The 18,969-nt window shown below is 43.3% G+C and overlaps 1 protein-coding gene across 2 annotated transcripts in view; it reads left to right on the top strand.

Annotated features, from left to right (window-relative positions):
• The window catches only part of ABCC5 (ATP binding cassette subfamily C member 5), an 89,049-nt gene that overhangs the window by 54,083 nt on the left and 15,997 nt on the right, over window positions 1–18,969 (top strand). For both annotated transcript variants that reach the window (XM_072807594.1, XM_072807595.1), the window contains exons 16-26: window positions 270–413; window positions 2,846–2,948; window positions 5,241–5,425; window positions 6,006–6,152; window positions 6,445–6,574; window positions 7,802–7,955; window positions 8,041–8,169; window positions 10,001–10,187; window positions 11,980–12,069; window positions 14,040–14,229; window positions 18,237–18,396. In XM_072807594.1, coding sequence (XP_072663695.1) covers window positions 270–413; window positions 2,846–2,948; window positions 5,241–5,425; window positions 6,006–6,152; window positions 6,445–6,574; window positions 7,802–7,955; window positions 8,041–8,169; window positions 10,001–10,187; window positions 11,980–12,069; window positions 14,040–14,229; window positions 18,237–18,396 — 1,619 coding nt within the window. The remainder of the gene's footprint in view (window positions 1–269; window positions 414–2,845; window positions 2,949–5,240; window positions 5,426–6,005; window positions 6,153–6,444; window positions 6,575–7,801; window positions 7,956–8,040; window positions 8,170–10,000; window positions 10,188–11,979; window positions 12,070–14,039; window positions 14,230–18,236; window positions 18,397–18,969) is intronic.

The following is an 18,969-nucleotide window of genomic DNA, read 5'->3' as shown; positions in this document are numbered from 1 at the left end:
CTAAAGCAGGGATTCTCTCACTCTTGGCACTATTGACATTTTGGGGCAGATAGCCCTTTGTTGTGGGGGGCTGTCCTGAGCATCCCTGGCCTCTATCTACTAGATGACAGCAATACTCGTCCCCAGCAACCAAAAAGGTCTCCTAGAGTGCCAGATGTCCCATGGGAGGCTCAGTTGCCTCCAGATGAGAACCTCTGAAGGAGGGTGTGGGCATTCAGCGTATTTGCACAATATCAGCCACACTGTGTTGTCCCTGCCTTTGTCTCCAGTACCTGGCCGATTGTGATGAAGTGATCTTCATGAAAGAGGGCTGTATTACAGAAAGAGGCACCCATGAGGAACTGATGAATTTAAATGGTGATTATGCTACCATTTTTAATAACCTGTTGCTGGGAGAGACACCACCTGTTGAGGTAAGATTCTCATGGCATTCGTGGGCATCTCCTCTTTTCTAGCAAGGGAGACATGACCATAGCGAGATGATGGAGAGATCTCAGCTGAACTCTTATGGCAGGGGCCCTATTTTCTGGCGACCAGAGTCCTATGTTTAGGTCACATACCGGTGCTGCTCTATGAGAGCAGGATTATGGGGCTGGTTGAGCTGATGTCTTCTGCCACTGAGAACAAATTACTGAGGCAATGACAGGGAGAAGGATATAGGTTCAGTGTGTGCTGTTGTTTAGTCATAACCTAGCTTTGTAAACTCCGTCATTCCTGATTGAAGCATTATGACTCTCCTTTTTAAATAAACAAGTGAATAAAGAGTGGGGGAAGAGAAGTGAAATACTGCATACATTTGAAAATGATCCCTGGTGCCTTGGCTGCTAACTTGGCACTCATTAACTGACACCTACTGTGTCCCACTTACTGGATGAGACACATTATAGATGTCATCCCATTTAGTCATTTTAACAGAGCTCTGTGGTGAAGTAGGATTATCCCCCACTTTTACAAGCTGAGGGAATGGAAGATCAGAAAAGTAAGCTGCTTGCTGAAAGGGCGGCCTGACTCCATAGTGCTCCTTCTGCCTTGCTATCCTGCCTCTTGTGGCAACACAGAAAGATGACAGCTTACCAGAGCTTTACTCTAGACTCCAAGTTAGGCAAAAAATAGAGTATTTTTAGGTAGAGCTAGCCAAAGAGTTTTTTTTTTTTTTTCTTGCCAACCTGCTCTCATTTTGAGCTCCTTATTCTGTGGTCACCTTGGATCCTAGGGGTGCACTCAAGCTAGGCTAAAAGCTACTTCTTAGCTACCAGGTCATTTTGATGTGTGCACAGGATAAAAACAGAGTATCAGGACTTCTTGAGAGTCCTATTTCAGTCTTTGGGTGTCATCTTATTTGATTTCACAAACGGTACCACTAACTGTTTGTGACCGATGTGTTTTAGGCTTCTGGGAATAACAAGCATTCTAGAGTGTCACCAGGAACTTCCATAGAGACACCTGAATCCATTTTATAACTCTCCCTATGACTCTCAGAGTACTTTGGACTCTTCAGAAGTTTTCCTCCTCACTGTAGACATGAAGGGGAAAATGAGAGGGAGAGCTCAATCCCATGACCCTAAGATCATGACCTAAGTCAGATGCTCAACCAACTTCCACTGAGGCACCTCAGGCTTATAGGTTTGAGCTCTGCACTGTGTGTAGAGATCACTTAAAAGTAAAATCTTTTAAGAAGTAAATGAAGTAAACTATAGAAGGGAATTTTCTATATAAAGATAATAAGAGGAACTTCAAAAGGAGAGCATTGGGCAGCCCCGGTGGCGCAGCAGTTTGGTGCCGCCTGCAGCCTGGGGTGTGATCCTGGAGACCCGGGATCGAGTCCCACATCGGGCTCCCTGCATGGAGCCTGCTTCTCCCTCTGTCTGTGTCTCTGCCTCTCTCTCTCTCTCTGTGTGTCTATGAATAAATAAATAAAATCTTTTTTTAAAAAAAAAAAAAAGGAGAGCATTAAGCAGCTTCCATTATCTCAGGTTCAGTGATGAATGTTTATTAAGTCCCTTTGTGCCCTACTACAATCAGTGCTTGGTGCTATGCCTGGTAGAGGTTACCACCACGCATCAGACATCATCTCGTCCTTGAGAGACTCGCCATCTCCTAGGAAAGACCGATGCTCTATGCTTTTACAGGCAATTGTAAAACACCAGGCCACATTTGCAGCAACATGCTATAATGGAGTACTAACCAAGTGCCTGGGAGAACAGGGGAGGGGTGAGTTCTAGAGGAGTTTAAATTGCCTCAGGGAGGATATAAGATTTGAATCCTTCCAAATGAGAACAACTGTAACTGAGTTGGGACAAGAGGAGGGGCATTCCAAATGAAGAACCGGTGTGGACAAAGGTCCAGAAGTGGAGAATGACAGTGTGGTGTGAGGAATGGTATGAAATCCAGTGTGGCTGGAGAGTAGTAGAAGCCACAGGAGTGGGAGAGGAACATGTGGAGTCAGGCAAGGGCCAGAATGTGGAGTTTTTTTGCAAAACCAGGCTGAGGAGTTTGAATGTATCCTGTGGGAGCAGTGGGAAATGATCAGATCTAGGATTTGATTGAGTAATGTGGAGATCAGAGATGAGAGGAATGGAAATGACCCCAGCCCTAAAACTTTGGGCAAGTTGGAGTGGATGAGAACATTGGAGAGAGCAGTGTCAATGGAATAACAGGATAGGAACCCAAATCTCAAAGACTGGAGAAGTTGAGAAAGTACGAGGCGGTGGCCCTTTTAAGAGGTTTGATGTATCTTTTCTCAAGAATAGCAGCAGCTTGACAGATCATTCTCCAGTATGTCCTGTGGGCATTTTTCTGAATGGCCATACTGTAACTGGAGACACTTTTTTTTTTTTAATATTAGATTAATTCAAAAAAAGAAACCAGTGGTTCACAGAAGAAATCACAAGACAAGGGTCCTAAAACAGGATCAGTAAAAAAGGAGAAAGCAGTGAAGCCGGAAGAAGGTAATGACCTTTTTCAAGATTTTAGATTATCATTCAAGTTTATCAGAAAGTATGCCAAGTGGTAATTCATAATGTTTGACAGCATTGTGTGTTGTAGAGTCTCTTGCCTTATATTTCTGGAATAACAAACTCTTGTATAACTTTGGGAGACCATGAGGCGCTTTCTGTTTGCTTAAACAGACCAAAGCAGTAAGAATGACCTTTAATCCTCTTCTCTACACATTGTGGGTCAGGTGTCTGTAATCATAGCTGAGTCATCTTGAGTAAGGAAAAACGGAATGATGGGTTGAGGTACACCCTTCCTCCTGTGATTGACCTCTGCTCTTTTAAAGTCAGTGCCAGTCTATGGGGCCGCCTGGCTGGCTCAGTCGGTATAGCATGCGACTCTTGATCTTAGGGTTATTCGTTCGAGCCCCATGTTGGGTGTAGATATTACTTAAAAATAAAAATCTTAAAAATAAAATAAAACTTGGTGCTAGTCTAGGCAGAGATGCTCAGCACCAGCAATGCCTATATCTTCAATGGCTCCGTTGTTAGAATGATACACTCATGGCTTTTTCTGATGAGGCTACAGCAGGACCAGGCTGAAGAGTTACAGCGCAGGTTTTTCCCTTCTGACTTTCCCCAGCCAGAGTCCTGGCTCTGGTTTCTTAAATCCCTTATCTTATCAACTAAAAAAAAAATACTGAGTTAGGAAGGCTATTTATAATACCTCTGGCAATATCACCTTTGTGAACTTTAAGTTGCCTATCAGTTTACCAGAAAGAAAGAAAAAAGAATGCAGCCCTGTTTTAAAGCTCTCCTTTTGTTGTGTCACCATGTCATCTCATGTTATGAATCCAGGACTTCTGAGTTTGTGGCTGCTTTGACCCTGGGCCTGTTTTCATTTCCTTGTTCTTAAAACTGCACAGATGTTTGCTGTTAAGAGTTGACCATCCTGATTTAGCACACCCTGCCACTTTTCTTTCTTTCCTTAAACCGTGTATGAGACTTTGAATTAGGTGTGATTTAAGATACCTTTACGCACACAAACTCCGCACAGAAGGCTGAGTCATCTGTCAGTTCCTGGCAAAGGCAGTATTAAAAACCCCAGAAAACCCTGAGGGAGCATTTGTTCTCATACAGAGCCCCTGACCTGGATACTCACAACTCTTCAAGTACTCCAGGCACGTGAGGCTTGTTCCAAGATAATTAAATGTTGCCCGTGATAGAGAGGCACTGGCATTTTGTAGGGCTGTTTCTCTGGGTTAATGCATCAGCATCAGTCACCTGACCATCCCAGGGAGCCTCCAGGAGGTACCCTCCTCAGCTGATTGACACGGCCTACTGAATTTACCTCCCGAAATGTCAGCCCCATTGCCATGACCCTGGTTCTGGCTGCCATTATCTTGCACCTAGAGTGTTCCCGCTGCTTCCTTTTAAATCTGTCCTCTATGCAGAGAACTGAGTTCTCTGAGACCAACCGACTCACTCTCCTGCAGGAAGTCTTGTGGCAGCCTCTCATTTCAAAGCAGTGCTTTCTAATCTCGGTCCTGATAGGGCACACATAGAAAAATGTCATCATTTGTATGGGACACTGGGATGCATAGATGAGGCTGCTCACTGCTAGAGGTGGCTGATCCTGCCAACCACAGCCTGGAAGTCTGATTTTCACATGTGTGGAGCCCACAAGAAGTTCTTGTCTGAAGGATGAAGTTCAGATACCTTTATCCTCTGACCACGGCCTCCTTGGTCATCCTTATCTCCTGCCACTCTTCAGGTGCACTTCATGTTCTAGCTTGCTGAACTGGCTGGCTGTACATACTGCTGTTTTCCCACCTCTGTCTCGGGGATCACCTTTGCCCTCCCTGGTTAAACCTGCTGTGCCTTTTGAGGCTATACAGAAAGCAGAAAGTCTTCCCTGAAACAGCTCCCCCAAGGAGGTTAGGTACACCTGGATGTTCCCATGCTGCCCTGCATATATCTCTAGCATTGTATTTAGCATATTTTATTATAATTATCTGTTTTATTTTATCTGTCTGTCCTACAGAAGAGTCCTCCGCCAGATTTCAAGGGGCAGGGACATAATCTTAATTGTCTTTACTGCTCCAAGGCCTCATCCTGGGCCTGGTTCATGGTAGTGCTTAGTAGGTGTTAAATGGAAGAATATTCTAATAAGGATGAAGTAATTCTAATTTAGATCCATGTGAAACTAGGTTTTCTTTGATTCTGCTCTTCTATAGGTACTTAGTTTTGGGAAAGTAGCCTTTTCTTGCTGAGTTCATGTGTTTTGTTTTTGTTTTTCCTACTTAGGGCAGCTGGTACAACTGGAAGAAAAGGGGCAGGGTTCGGTGCCCTGGTCAGTGTATGGTGTCTACATCCAGGCTGCTGGGGGCCCCTTGGCATTCCTGGTCATTATCTCCCTTTTCATGCTGAATGTGGGCAGCACCGCCTTCAGCAATTGGTGGTTGAGTTACTGGATCAAGCAAGGAAGTGGGGTAAGGTTACTCATTAATGGGAAAATTATATGCCTAAGAATGTGGCTGTTTCTTTGTGTTCTCTGGCTGTTCTTAGGAAAACCGCTCTAGTTTTCAATTGAAAGAACTAATGAACAAGGATTACCCGGGATGAAAAACACAAGCCCCTAATGTAATCTCACAAGATAGTTGCTCCCTTGGGACGTTTGGGTGGTTCAGCAGTTGGGCACTGCCTTTGGCTCAGGTTGTGATCGTGGGATCTGGGATCAAGTCCTGCATTGGGCTCCTGCGAAGAGCCTGCTTCTCCCTCTGCCTGTGTCTCTGTCTCTGTGTGTGTGTGTGTCCCTAATGAATAAACAAATTAATCTTTAAAAAAAATAGTTGCTCCCTGATCAACTCATGGAGCAGTAGGACACCTGAAGGTTGTCTGCCTTCATCCACTGGAAAAGAGAGAAGTGGGGGGCAAAGCCTGCCTTGTGTTTGCCACAACCAGCTTGCACAGTCATTATCCTGCACCTTCCTTTGAGCTGAGAATGGCCCTGAGTAGGAGTTCTTGGCTGCCCTTAGGAATCTTGCCTCACAGAGCCTTGCCTCCAAACAGAACACCACAGTGACTCAGGGGAACAAGACCTCTATGAGCAGCAGCATGAAGGACAATCCTCTCATGCAGTACTATGCCAGCATCTACGCCCTCTCCATGGCAGTCATGCTGATCCTGAAAGCCATTCGAGGAGTGGTCTTTGTCAAGGTAGGCAGTGGTGGCTTCAGTGGTGACTATGTGGTGAGGCTCCAGCATGGCCTCTCTCAGGTTATTTCTGAACAGGGGAGCTCCTCTGAAGCAGGATGGCTGTAGCTGAAATGATCTGTAGCCCATTAGTCTCAGCCTTTTCTTAGTACCCACCTCTTTCTTCCATGACCCTTTGCCCCTCTCCAGCTTTGGGAGTGGATGTCCTATGGAATTGTGATCTGGATAAATAGGAACTGAGTATTCCTGAGTCCCTGAGTTTCTGTGCTCTGATCACTTTGTCCCCTGCTGCTAGGGCACACTGCGAGCCTCCTCCCGGCTCCATGATGAACTTTTCCGAAGGATCCTTCGAAGCCCTATGAAGTTTTTTGACACCACCCCCACGGGGAGGATTCTCAACAGGTTTTCCAAAGACATGGATGAAGGTATTTCTCACTGCTTCTTTTATGCTCTGGAGCACAAGCTGCAGCTTCTTGTGCTCTCTAGCCTTCTAGGTGACTCGCCAGGTGTACACATCTGTCCATCTTTACACTCTTGAGAGAGTGTGGTAGTTGCTGGCATCCACGCCAGGAACATTTTGCTTTTGGACTTTCTCTGGGTTGCAGCTTGTACTTAGGCTAAAGACCCATCTGATTGTTTTCACCTGTTGTCTAAGTTCTCGTTTGATTTCATTTAACCTGAAAACAAGTTCAGAGGACTGAGTTTGCATAAATGCTTTGGATGGGAGCATCTGAGATTCCAAAACATGTTTACTTCGAGGGTAGTACATTGGATGTTGGACACCTACAACCTCTGGCAGGTTTTCTGGATGCTGCATGGGCTGTGCCAGCACCAGAACTTAAACACTTCTCATGGCCCATAATAATAATAATGGCACCTGATATTTATTGAGGGCTTACTGTGTAACCAGCAGTGTGCTGAATGTTCCAGATACATTATCCTAATCCTCACAGTAGCCCTATTGGATGGGTATTGTTTCACCCACTGAATACATGGGAAAGCTGATGTCTAGCAAGGTTAAATAACTTGCCCAAGATTTCACAGCTATTAGATAACAAAACTGGGAATTGAGCCCAGATCTTTTCACCCTAGAGCTAATGCTTTTAACTATCACCCTGTGCTGCCTCCACAGGAGTTTGTTTCAGATGTTGATAAGCCAACAGAAAGCCATGGCTGGAGGTAACAAGGGATCAGAACCATCACTGATACACAGAACTGATGCATGATATAATCCCATTTCTGCTAAACACACACACACACACACACACACACACAAATGGAGAAAAGATGGAAAGAAAAAAAAATCAGTGATACCAACATGTCTGGGATTTTTATGAAAATACTCCAGCCAAAAGTGGGAAAAAAAAGTGGGAATAGGAGATAGCCCAGAGGAGATGAAGAAAACCCAAAGGGGTTGGGTAGCCTAGTAAACCCAGGAGGGGGCCTGGGGGAGAAAGATCATTTAGATTTTCTTGGAACAAGAGAAAATTAGATCAACCAGATTTCTAGATTTTTCTTTGATTTAAAAGACAACAGACATTTCAGAAAGAGAATTTGTGGAATCTCTTTGTGTTTATAAAAAAATTTTGGCCTCATTTTTCCTATTTGTGGATCCCAACAGTCTGACATTTGTTCCTTTATGGTTTCTCCAGTGGATGTACGCCTGCCATTCCAGGCCGAAATGTTCATCCAGAATGTCATCCTGGTGTTCTTCTGTGTTGGAATGATCGCTGGAGTTTTCCCGTGGTTCCTGGTGGCAGTGGGACCCCTCTTCATCCTCTTTTCAGTTCTGCACATTGTCTCCAGGTAAAGAAGAAGTGTTCATGTCTCCCAGGGATGAAGCCAGGGTTGCTTGTCTACTGCTCTGACACAGAACTCATTCTCTCTCCAGGGTCCTGATTCGAGAGCTGAAGCGTCTGGACAATATCACACAGTCGCCTTTCCTCTCCCACATCACATCTAGCATACAGGGCCTTGCCACCATTCATGCCTACAACAAAGGGCAGGAATTTCTGCACAGGTCAGTGCTGATGGTGGCCGGAGGGCTCCAAGTGGAGTCAACATCCCAGCATTTAATAAGCCTAAGAGGCCTTTCAAGGCCAGAGTTGGGGATTGGAAAGCTTGTTACCGAGAGGATTAGTGATCTAATGGTCTCTGATTAAAATTCACTCACTTCCCAGAAGTCCTTTTGAAGCAAATGAGAAGACAAAAATATAGGTTTGGAGTCTATTGGCTTTGGACTCTAAATGGCTATAATTGAAGGAGGTTCTTTTAATTTCTTTTTCTTTTTCTTTTTGGAATAGTGAGGGTCATTGACATTAGACTGACATATTAGCTACTGAATATGATTTAGATGAGAAATTTATATACATAGACTGTCATTGTGGAGATTTATTTTAACAAGAGATTGGAACTAACTTAAATGTTCTTCGAGAGAGCTAGTTAAATAAGCTATGGTATACCCATATAGATTATTATGTGGCCCTTAAAAAGAATGAGATAGGGGTGCCTGGGTGGCTCAGTTAGTTAGGCATCTGACTCTTGATTTTTGTCTCAGGTCGTGATCTTGAGATCAAGCCCCGTGTCTGGCTCTGTGCTGGGCCTGGAGCTTACTTGGGATTCTCTCTTTCCATTGTCCCACCCACTTGTGCATACATTCACTCTCTAAAAAAGAAAGTGAGTTTAGGTTAAACAATTCAAAAAAATATTCCTAACTTTAAGAGAAATACAGTAAAATAAGCTCCAAACAGGTATATGTACATACATACATATGAATACATTGAAGTGTATTGAAAAAAAATGCTGAGAGAAGATACAGCAGAATATTAACCCTGGTTTTAACTGAGTGGTGAGAATACTTCATTTTCTTCTTTACTGCATTTCCTAAATTTTCTCCAAACATCTTATATGAAGAGGAAAAGTGGTTTTATCTGTCTGTGTGTCTGTCGGTCATCTGTCTCTCTTAAAGCAAAGCATTATTTGCCTGGCAAGACTTCCTGCTTGGGAGTTCTAATTATGGGCAGCCTGGGTGGCTCAGTGGTTTAGTGCCACCTTCAGCCCAGGGCATGATCCTGGAGACCCAGGATCGAGTCCCACATCGGGCTCCCTGCATGGAGTCTGCTTCTCCCTCTGCCTGTATCTCTACCTCTCTGTTTCTCTGTTTCTCATGAATAAATAAATAAAATCTTAAAAAAAAAAAAAAGGGAGTTCTAGTTATATGTGTATGTGACACCCAAGCCTTTGGATGGGGTCTGTTCTGCTCCCTAGGACCCCTGCTGACAGTAGTGTCTTGCTCCTTCAGTGGCAAAGATTGTCCAGATCTTTTTTACTGTCATTTAATTTCTGGTTCTGTGCTCCATGGTCTTGGAAGCAAGTACCATTTTACCCAACAGCAATGCCTCAGCAGATGTTTTCTACTTGACAATGTTCAGTCTGCAAGTTTATCTTTCCAGGTCTTAGGGCATTTCTGCAATTTGCCTATGTAGCCTGTCTCTTTGAGGAAATCACCCCAGATCTAAGATATTTTTCTAAAGCTTAACCAACCTCTTTATTTGGTCTCCTTTCCCTGTGCATTTGTTGTACTTTCAACATAGATATTTTTTCCACTAATATTTTGAACATGTTTCTTTGAAACTAAGAAAACTAGAGACTAGTAAAACTAGAAAACCTCAAGTTGTCCTATGTGTGGCACCTGGAATCCTTTGTAGTCCTTAGGTTCCCATATCCTCCTAGTGACAAACAGGAAATACTTGAAAGCGCTCTATCCGTAATTCACCAGTGCTCTGACATCACTCACTCCCAGGGTACTGTGGTATTTTGTTTGTCTCTTAGGTGTTCTGTCTCCCTCACAGGTACCAGGAGCTACTGGATAACAACCAAGGTCCTTTCTTCTTGTTCACGTGTGCAATGCGGTGGCTGGCTGTGCGGCTGGACCTCATTAGCATTGCCCTGATCACCACCACTGGGCTGATGATCGTTCTCATGCATGGACAGATTCCCCCTGCCTATTCGGGTCTTGCCATCTCTTATGCTGTCCAGGTCAGTCTCCATGCCCGGGGCTGGAGCATTACCTTTGCTCGCTTGAGTCCTCTGCAAAGCACGGTAGGGGGCTCTCCCTAAGTCTTTGACTCCTAGAGCCTCTGCCCACCTGCTTTGCTAGTAACATCCTGGACTTGGCTAGGGTGGGGAGGATGGGAGACAGTACGGGTGGTATGTAGGAACAAAGGGATTTAAGGCTGTTGCACGTGTTTAAGAAATAGGTGCAAAAAATTAAAAAACAAAAAAACAAAAACAAAAGAAATAGGTGCTATGTATTTAGAAATAAACATGATTTTGAAAATAGTTTCTTAATTATGGGTTTCTGTGTTCACCACCCTCTCATCTCTGGCCTCTTCCTGGTCTTCTAAGAAATACTATGTCTTCAATATGCTTCTTATATGCATTTTATTATCAGGCCTCTGATTTTCCCAAAACTGTTACATATGCAGACCCAGCCCCTAGGGATAGTATATGGTCTTAAATAGCTCAGAGAATAATTGGGAACTTGAACTCTAAGTATTTTGAAGATGTTAAAGAATTATGATTAATTTTTTAGATATCATCCTGGTATTGGGCAATGGTATTGTGTTTTTAAAGAGTATGTGTTAGAGGGATCCCTGGGTGGTGCAGCAGTTTAGCGCCTGCCTTTGGCTCAGGGCACGATCCTGGAGACCCAGGATCGAATCCCACATCGGGCTCCCGGTGCATGGAGCCTGCTTTTCCCTCTGCCTATGTCTCTGCGCCCGCCCCCCCCTCTGTGACTATCGTAAAAAAATTTAAAAAAAAGTATGTGTTAGAGAGATGCAAGCTAAAATAAGGATAAAATGATAGGATGTCTAGGATTTGCTTTCACATACAGAGGGTGGTGTGCTATAGATAAAACAATATTGTCTATAGGTTGACAGGTTTTTAAGTACTTGGGAGTTCATTATACTGCCCTTTCTACTCTTGTTTATGTTTGATATTTTTCCATATCAGAAAGATCAAAATAAATAAGTAGCCATGAGAACCAAGAAGAGATATGTATCTTTACAGATTCCCAAAGATGTCTGTCCATGTTACACAGACTTAGTTGATTATTTGTTTGTTTTTTTTTTAATATTTTTTTCTTTATTTATTTATGATAGTCACACAGAGAGAGAGAGAGAGAGAGGCAGAGACATAGGCAGAGGGAGAAGCAGGCTCCATGCACCGGGAGCCCGACGTGGGATTCGATCCCGGGTCTCCAGGATCGCGCCCTGGGCCAAAGGCAGGCGCCAAACCGCTGCGCCACCCAGGGATCCCTTTTTTTTTTTTTTTTTTTCTTTATTTATTAGTTGATTATTTGAAGGGGGAGAATATATGTTGTATGCACTGTGGTTCAGGATCCTCAGTCTGAAGCACACAGGGGTTCTGCATTCTCAGTAGTTGCTCACAGGTTGATAAATATCTCCATTTGTTGTGATAGCCAGAGCAGGTGCAGGCTTCTCTGAATGAAGCCCAGAAGTTACTCAGCTGCAGATATGTGTACTGGAAATGTAAGAATGGATGGAAAGCCTTTGGATACAGGGAAGCCAGTGCCAGCAGTACCACAATGCCACCTGCATTCACTGAGAATTACAGTTGATTGGGGGATAATAAGCATTGTGTTGAACATTTAGAGAATGACTTGGTCTGTAAAACCAGCTGCTGCAGGTGCCCAATTCAGTTCATATATTGAACTGTCATCCTCTAGATGGAAGAGGTTTTCTAGTGGTGTCCTGACATGTGTTCATAAGGAATTCTTTCTTGGATTTTGCTTCTTGTTAACCAGTTAACGGGGCTGTTCCAGTTTACCGTCAGACTGGCATCCGAGACAGAAGCCCGCTTCACCTCAGTGGAGAGGATCAACCACTACATCAAGGTCAGGATGCTAAAGCCTATTACTGTGGTCCGACCCTTCACAGGGTCCTTTCACCCTTTGGCTTCCTCAGGGGGCTGTGCAAGGAGGATGCTTTTTTTCTCACAAGGGAGGACCAGCACTCTCTTCAACATGTGTGGAATGGAGAAGAGATTATCCTAAGGGTTTCTAAACGTTCTTGTGAACTGTGATTAAAGGATGTGGGTTCATCAGCTAATTTACAAAATGTCTAGAATTTTGTTAGCTGACTACTGTAACATTTTCCTTAACATCGTTTAAAACCATGTATTGTTTTAAATCTTACTCTACTTCATTTGTTCTTACCTGGGGCTGGCCATCTGTATTCCCTGCTGAGCTTTAGGCAGAGATAGGCTTGGGCCTCACTCATCTCTGGAGATTCTGATACAGTCAGTCTGGGGTGAGACCCAGGCTTCTGAAGTTTTAAAAGCTCCATAGCCAATTCTAAACTGCATTCATAGTTTAGAAACCAGTTAACTTAGTTGATACCAAGATGAACTGACTCTTCCCACACCTTGCCTTAGTGACCCCTGCAGTGTTGCTGGGGGTTACAGCATCTTGCTGCCATGGCATGTCCTACCTGGAACTCTGAAGGCCGTTTTCTATAGAGAGAAGCAGAGGCACGAGTACTTAAGATTCTCCAACTTAACTCAGTTCATAGGAGTTACCTATTTTGTGGATTTCCCAGAGACTTTATCATCAATTTCCAAATAATTGAATAATGAAAACATGGTTTTGAACTAGTATATTATGTTCAGCTGAGAACTAGTGTATTATGTAAACTGCATTTTCCAGCAGACATGCTTCACTGAATTGTTTTGACAATGAACCTCATTAATTGTAGGATATTTCTTAAGCTTACAAATTATTATTATTTTCAGAAAGAATGGCAGATGGCTATCTAATATATCTGCTAATAGCTGTTCCTTTTATTTATCCATTGGCTTCTTTGCCCAGTGCTCATGTCTGTGGACGATATGTGTATGTAGCATTTAATATTGCTGTTGGTGAGAGTCTCTTGCTGGAGAAGTCAGGGTGATGGTCAGCCATAGTAGAGTGGACCCTGCACAAACCAGTCACATTTCTGAGGAATGGCTCTCACTGCCAGTTCCTAGCCTGGATGCCACTGCCAACATGGAGCCCTTCCAGTTTGGAGTTCAAGACTTCAGGCTCCACCTGCACTCACACCCACACCCCTACCCCTGCCCAGAGCACCGTAGCCATTGGCTTTCACTTCCCCATAAGGCTGTAAAGCCCTATGACTAGTCGCCAGAAAATTTCAAAACATTGCAAGGTGTTGGTAACAAAAACTACCCAGTTACATTGAACACAGCATTTTAAAGCTGGATGGATTTTCATGATTCTTTAATCCAGTCCCCATGATGACAAACTAAGACCTAGAGTGAAGAGGTGATAGATATACCCAGATCACACAGCAACTGGTAGCAAATTGGAATTAGGTCCTATATCTCCTGGGGTGACTGATAACATCCAAATGCCAGGATCTGATAAAATGCTCAGTAAATGGTAGTTTCCTTCCTCTGGGTTTGGGCCATTGGCTTTCAAATGGTGGAATCTTGTTTCAAGTAGAATATTTTGAAAGAATTCCGATAAAAAGTGGTGTGTTTGAGGAGCTCATGGAAGACTTCATGTGCCACCCTTGACCTTCAGTTTTATGGAGAAATTCTGTAAGATAGAAAACAATTTGAAAGCCGACTGCCCTCCCCTAGATGCTGCTTGGTGGCCACTGTAAACTGCTAAGTGTAAAGTTAGTCACTATCATACTGTCTAGTTTAGCAGTAAGAAGCACTTACTGCCGAGAGCATCTCCCATAGGAAGGGAAGAGAGCAGCAGCTGCTTCTGTGTGGGCTGTTGTCTGGGTTTTATTTCTCTTCAGAAGCCTTCAACTCCCACAGAATCTGGTCAGTCTGACCCAGTCACTTCTGTCTCCCCAGACTCTCTCTTTGGAAGCACCTGCCAGAATTAAGAACAAGGCTCCCTCTCCTGACTGGCCCCAGGAGGGAGAGGTGACCTTTGAGAATGCAGAGATGAGGTACCAAGAGAATCTCCCTCTGGTTCTAAAGAAAGTGTCCTTCACCATCAAACCCAAGGAGAAGATTGGCATCGTGGGGCGGACTGGATCAGGTAAGAGTATGCAGAGGCCTCTGTGGAAATGTTTGAACCTATCTGAGTTAAGTTTGGGGTCTGTGATTTGCTGTGTATTGAATATTACTCTCATTGCTTCAAAGCAGCTCTGTATTAATGGTATCTCTGAAGCCAATTTTCTCAGTGTATTCTCAACTTTGTTTTTGTAACACTTAGTGTTTTTTCTGATCATAAAAGTATACATTCTCAGTGCAGAAAACTTGGGAGTATATAGCAAAGTACAAAAGGAGAAAAGCACCCTATCTCCACAACCCAGAGATAATTACTGTTAATACAATGGTGGGTATCTTGTCAGGCTTTTTTTGTGTGTGTGTGAAGATTTTATTTATTTATTTGAGAGACAGAGCACAAGCAGGGGAAGGGGCAGAGGGAGAGGGAAAAGCAGACTCCCTCCTGAGCAGGAAGCCTGATGTGGGGCTGGATCCAGGACCAAGAGATCATGACCTGAGCCGAAAGCAGCTGCCCAACCAACTGAGCCACCCAGGCACCTCTTGTCAGCCTTTTTCTATCTACAAGTATGTTTACAAAAACGAGGTCATTTTACAAACACTGTCTCATGGTGTGCCTTTAAATCTTTCAAATATTTTTCTATGTCCATTAGTGGCCTATGACATGAATTCTACACAGCATGATATAAAATTCCATTTTATGGATGTACCATAATTTGTATTTAACCAGTCCCCAGGACACCTGGGTGGCTCCGTGGATGAGTGTCTGCCTTCAGCTCAGGGTGTGATCCTGAGGTCCTAGAATTGAGTCCCACATTGGGTTCCCCATGGGGAGTCTGTTTCTCCCTCTGCCTGTGTCGCTGCATCTCTCTCTGTCTCCCATGAATAAATAAATAAAATCTTAAAAAACACACACACACACACAAAACCAGTCCGATTGTAGGGCATTGATGTTGTTGTCAATTTTTCACTATTATGAGTAGTACTGCAGTGAATATGCTTATTTCTGTGAGGTCAAAATACACAAAAAATTTAAGTCATCTGTGACATATTGCTAGTGTTGCCTCATGTTTATCAGATGCTAATGCAGCTCTAAATAAGGAACCTGTGTTAAGACAAATTATTTTCTTAAAATAATAGTTTCAAAGAAAGCTTCTCATATTACTTCTATGCCCTTTAGAATTCTAGGGTCAAGACTTGAGTAATTCATTTCTTTCCCTCTTACCTTCCTCAATTCAAAGATTGAGTCTTGTTTTCTTTTACTAACTGGTTTACTTGGTATGAGAAGTCTCCTCTGGTTAACTCCTCATCAGTTTTTGGGCTCCATGCTTCTTTGGCATCAAAACTCTTCTAGCTTTGTTTCTCTCCATTATAAAAAAGAAGAAAGAAAGCCTTGTATCGTTTCTAGCCAATTTACTTTAAAGAACTTGCTAAGATGAGAAGAAAAAGCCATTTCTTGCTTTCTATTTGAAGGAGTTATTTCATGTCCAAACAATACACTGTAAGTTTTTTATGCTGGAAGGATAATGGTCAGCCAAAGAGGGTGGCTGTCCTCAAAGCTCTTCCTTTGCTTTCTCCCTCAAATTCCCTCCGCTACATTGGCTCCTGGGGGTACACTGCTCTCCTGAAAGCTCTGACTGATATCTCCTGTGATTCCCTTTAATATGGGTAAGACAGACTGAACTATTAAGACTTTATTAAACCTGGGACGCCTGGGTGGCTCAGTGGTTGAGCGTCTGCCTTTGGCTCATGGTGTGATCCTGGAGTCCCGGGATCGAGTCCTGCATCGGGCTTCCTGCATGGAGCCTGCTTCTCCCTCTGCCTGTGTCTCTGCCTCTCTCTCTCTGTGTGTCTCTCATGAATAAATAGATAAGGTCTTAAAAAAAAAAAAAAGACTTAATTAAACCAGGGGTGCCTGCGTGGCTCACAGTCAGTTGAGTGACTGACTCTTGGTTTCAGCTCAGTTCATGATCTCAGGTTATGAGATCGAGCCCCATGTCTGCATCCAGAGCAGAGTATGCTTGTTCCTCTACCTCTGCTCCTCCCCTCTCTCATGTGTGCACACTTTCTCTCTCTCAAATAAATAGATAAAATCTTTTTATTTTTATTTTTTTATTTTTTATTTTTTTGATAAAATCTTTTTAAAAAGACTTTATTAAATTATAAACAGTGACAGAAGAAAAATTAAAAAAAAAAAGATTATAAATAGCCTGACTTACAAAGTCTAAACACTAATCCTAACAAGCTTCTTCAAAGACTCTTAGACCATGGACATGACTGTGAGGACTTCATGGCCTCTTTTACTAGTATATGCTATCTAGATCCAGAGAACTATAAAGTCTTCCAGTCCAGGTGACATCTTTTGTTAAAGTGGAACAGCGTGGTCTATTTATCTGAGGACAGTTCCTTCCTTAGTTCAGATCTTAAAACAAAGCACTGCCTTGGCAGTGAGGGAGTCCCATTGCATCCCTTAATGAGGGTAGGGGGCCACTAACCAGACCCCCCAATTCTGAATAAAGCCATTCACTTGTATGAGGAAAACTCCTCATTAAGAGTCCTGTTGTGGGGCACCTGGGTGGCTCAGTTAAGTGCCCGATTCTTGATTTCAGCTCAGGTCATCTCAGGATCCTGGGATCCAGCTGGCATTAAGGATTCTGTGAGGAATTCTCTTGGGAGGATTATTATTATTATTATAACATTAATATTATTATTATTATAACATTATTATAATAAACTATGTGTCCAACGTTAGAGGACTGGTCAAATAAGTAGGAGGACATCCCTACTATGGAATATATTGTAGCCACTAAAACTTTAATTTGTAAAATTTTTCATAATATGGTTGAGTGCTTGTTATATAATGTCAAGTAGAAAAAGGCAATTTTTCTAGTGTAATCTCAATTACACTAGAGAAAAGGACTGAAACAAAATGTATCAAAAGTAACAGTAGTGAGATTATGGGAGATTGATGTTATCTTCTTGGATTACTTACATAACTTTTTTTTTTCTTAAGATTTCATTTATTTGAGATAGAGAGGGCATGAGCACAAGCAAGGGGGAGGAGCAGAAAGAAAAGCAGGCCCCCCACTGAGCAGGGAGCCCAATGTGGGGCTCTATCCCAGGACCCCAAGACCTTGATCTGAGCCAAAGGCAGATGCTTAACTGACTGAGCCACCCAAGTGCCCCCCTTCTTATATAACTTTTAAGATGAAGATTCAGGGGATCCCTGGGTAGCTCAGCGGTTTAGCGCCTGCCTTCTACCTAGGGTGTGATCCTGGAGTCCCGGGATCGGGTCCCACGTCGGGCTCCCTGCATGTAGCCTACTTCTCCCTCTGCCTGTGTCTCTGCCTCTCTCTCTCCCTGTGTCTCTCATGAATAAATAAATAAAATCTTAAAAAAATAAAATAAAATAAAATAAAATAAAATAAAATAAAATATTCAATTACGAGAAGCTGTCCTGCTCATCACTGTAACACTGCCCTCATCAGTTTCTCCCTCAGACCTGCTTTTCTATCACAGGTCCTTATCATGGTGGAGTCATTTATAGCCATTTATTTACTCCTTCCCTGTGTGTTTTCCCTAGAACTGTGGAAGGTCTTGTCTTATTTCTCTTTCAGCTACCATAAGAGGATAAAAGAGAGAGAAAACATCCTGTCCTCTGGTTTGCCCCTAGCTCCTTGCTCTAAGAACTCTGTTCTTACTTTGCCTGAGATGTGTTAAAGCCTGTGTACCCACTCCTAAGGTGAAAAGCAGGCATTTTTCCTATTTACTCTCATGAAAGTATGGTAGTACCTCAGACTCCCTCTCAGGCTGAAGCTGTGAGATTTGAATGTATATACTCGGTAGCTCAGTAGAGTGCCTTTTTTCCTGTTTCTGGCTATCATTTTAGTTATCTTAGTCAATTATCTTAGTTAATCAGATGAAATAATTGCATAGAACTTGAAAAACAGATGATTTTGTCCCAGGAGAATAAACCAGTTTTTGTTGTCACAAAATTTGCTAATTGAACTACTTTTCTGCATATCTTTCACTCCTCAGGCAAGTCCTCTCTGGGGATGGCCCTCTTCCGTCTGGTGGAGTTATCTGGAGGCTGCATCAAGATTGATGGAGTGAGAATCAGTGATATTGGGCTTGCCGACCTCCGAAGCAAGCTGTCCATTATTCCTCAAGAACCAGTGCTGTTCAGTGGCACTGTCAGGTAAGGATCTTGAGTGTGCGTGTGCTTTGTGCTGCAGTTCAGGCCAGATGGGCACTTCAGAGCCCCTGTGTGGGACTACCATCTAGTGGCCTTTGATCTCGTGCTTTTCCCACCACTGGGTGCTTCTTCCTGCAGAAGTAAGGGGCAGCTCCACCATACTAGCCACCTCATTAATGAAACGGGGGCTGAGGGCCCCAGAGCATGGTGGTGAAGAAGTCAGAGAGAGCTGGGCTCAGATCTCTGCTCTGTGGCTTCAGACAAGTTACCTGACCCCGCCTAAGCTCATTCTCTCATCCATAAAGTGGGGATATTATTAAGAACTGTGGTTGTGGGGCGGCCCGGGAGGCTCAGCGGTTTAGCGCCGCCTTCAGTCCAGGGCGTCATCCTGAAGACCCGGGATCGAGACCCACATCAGGCTCCCTGAATGGAGCTTGCTTCTCCCTCTGCTTCTCTCTCTCTTTCTCTCTCTCTTTCACATGAATAAATAAACAAAATCTTAAAAATAAAAAAAAGAACTCTGGTTGTGGAGATTGAATAGGTTCATACAGATTATGCACACACTGACTCTGGCAA

Source organism: Canis lupus, chromosome 31, assembly GCF_048164855.1.
Source record: "Canis lupus baileyi chromosome 31, mCanLup2.hap1, whole genome shotgun sequence".
Classification (NCBI taxonomy): domain Eukaryota; kingdom Metazoa; phylum Chordata; class Mammalia; order Carnivora; family Canidae; genus Canis; species Canis lupus.
Note: the sequence above shows the minus strand (reverse complement) of the source record. Positions and strands in the feature narration are given on the sequence as shown.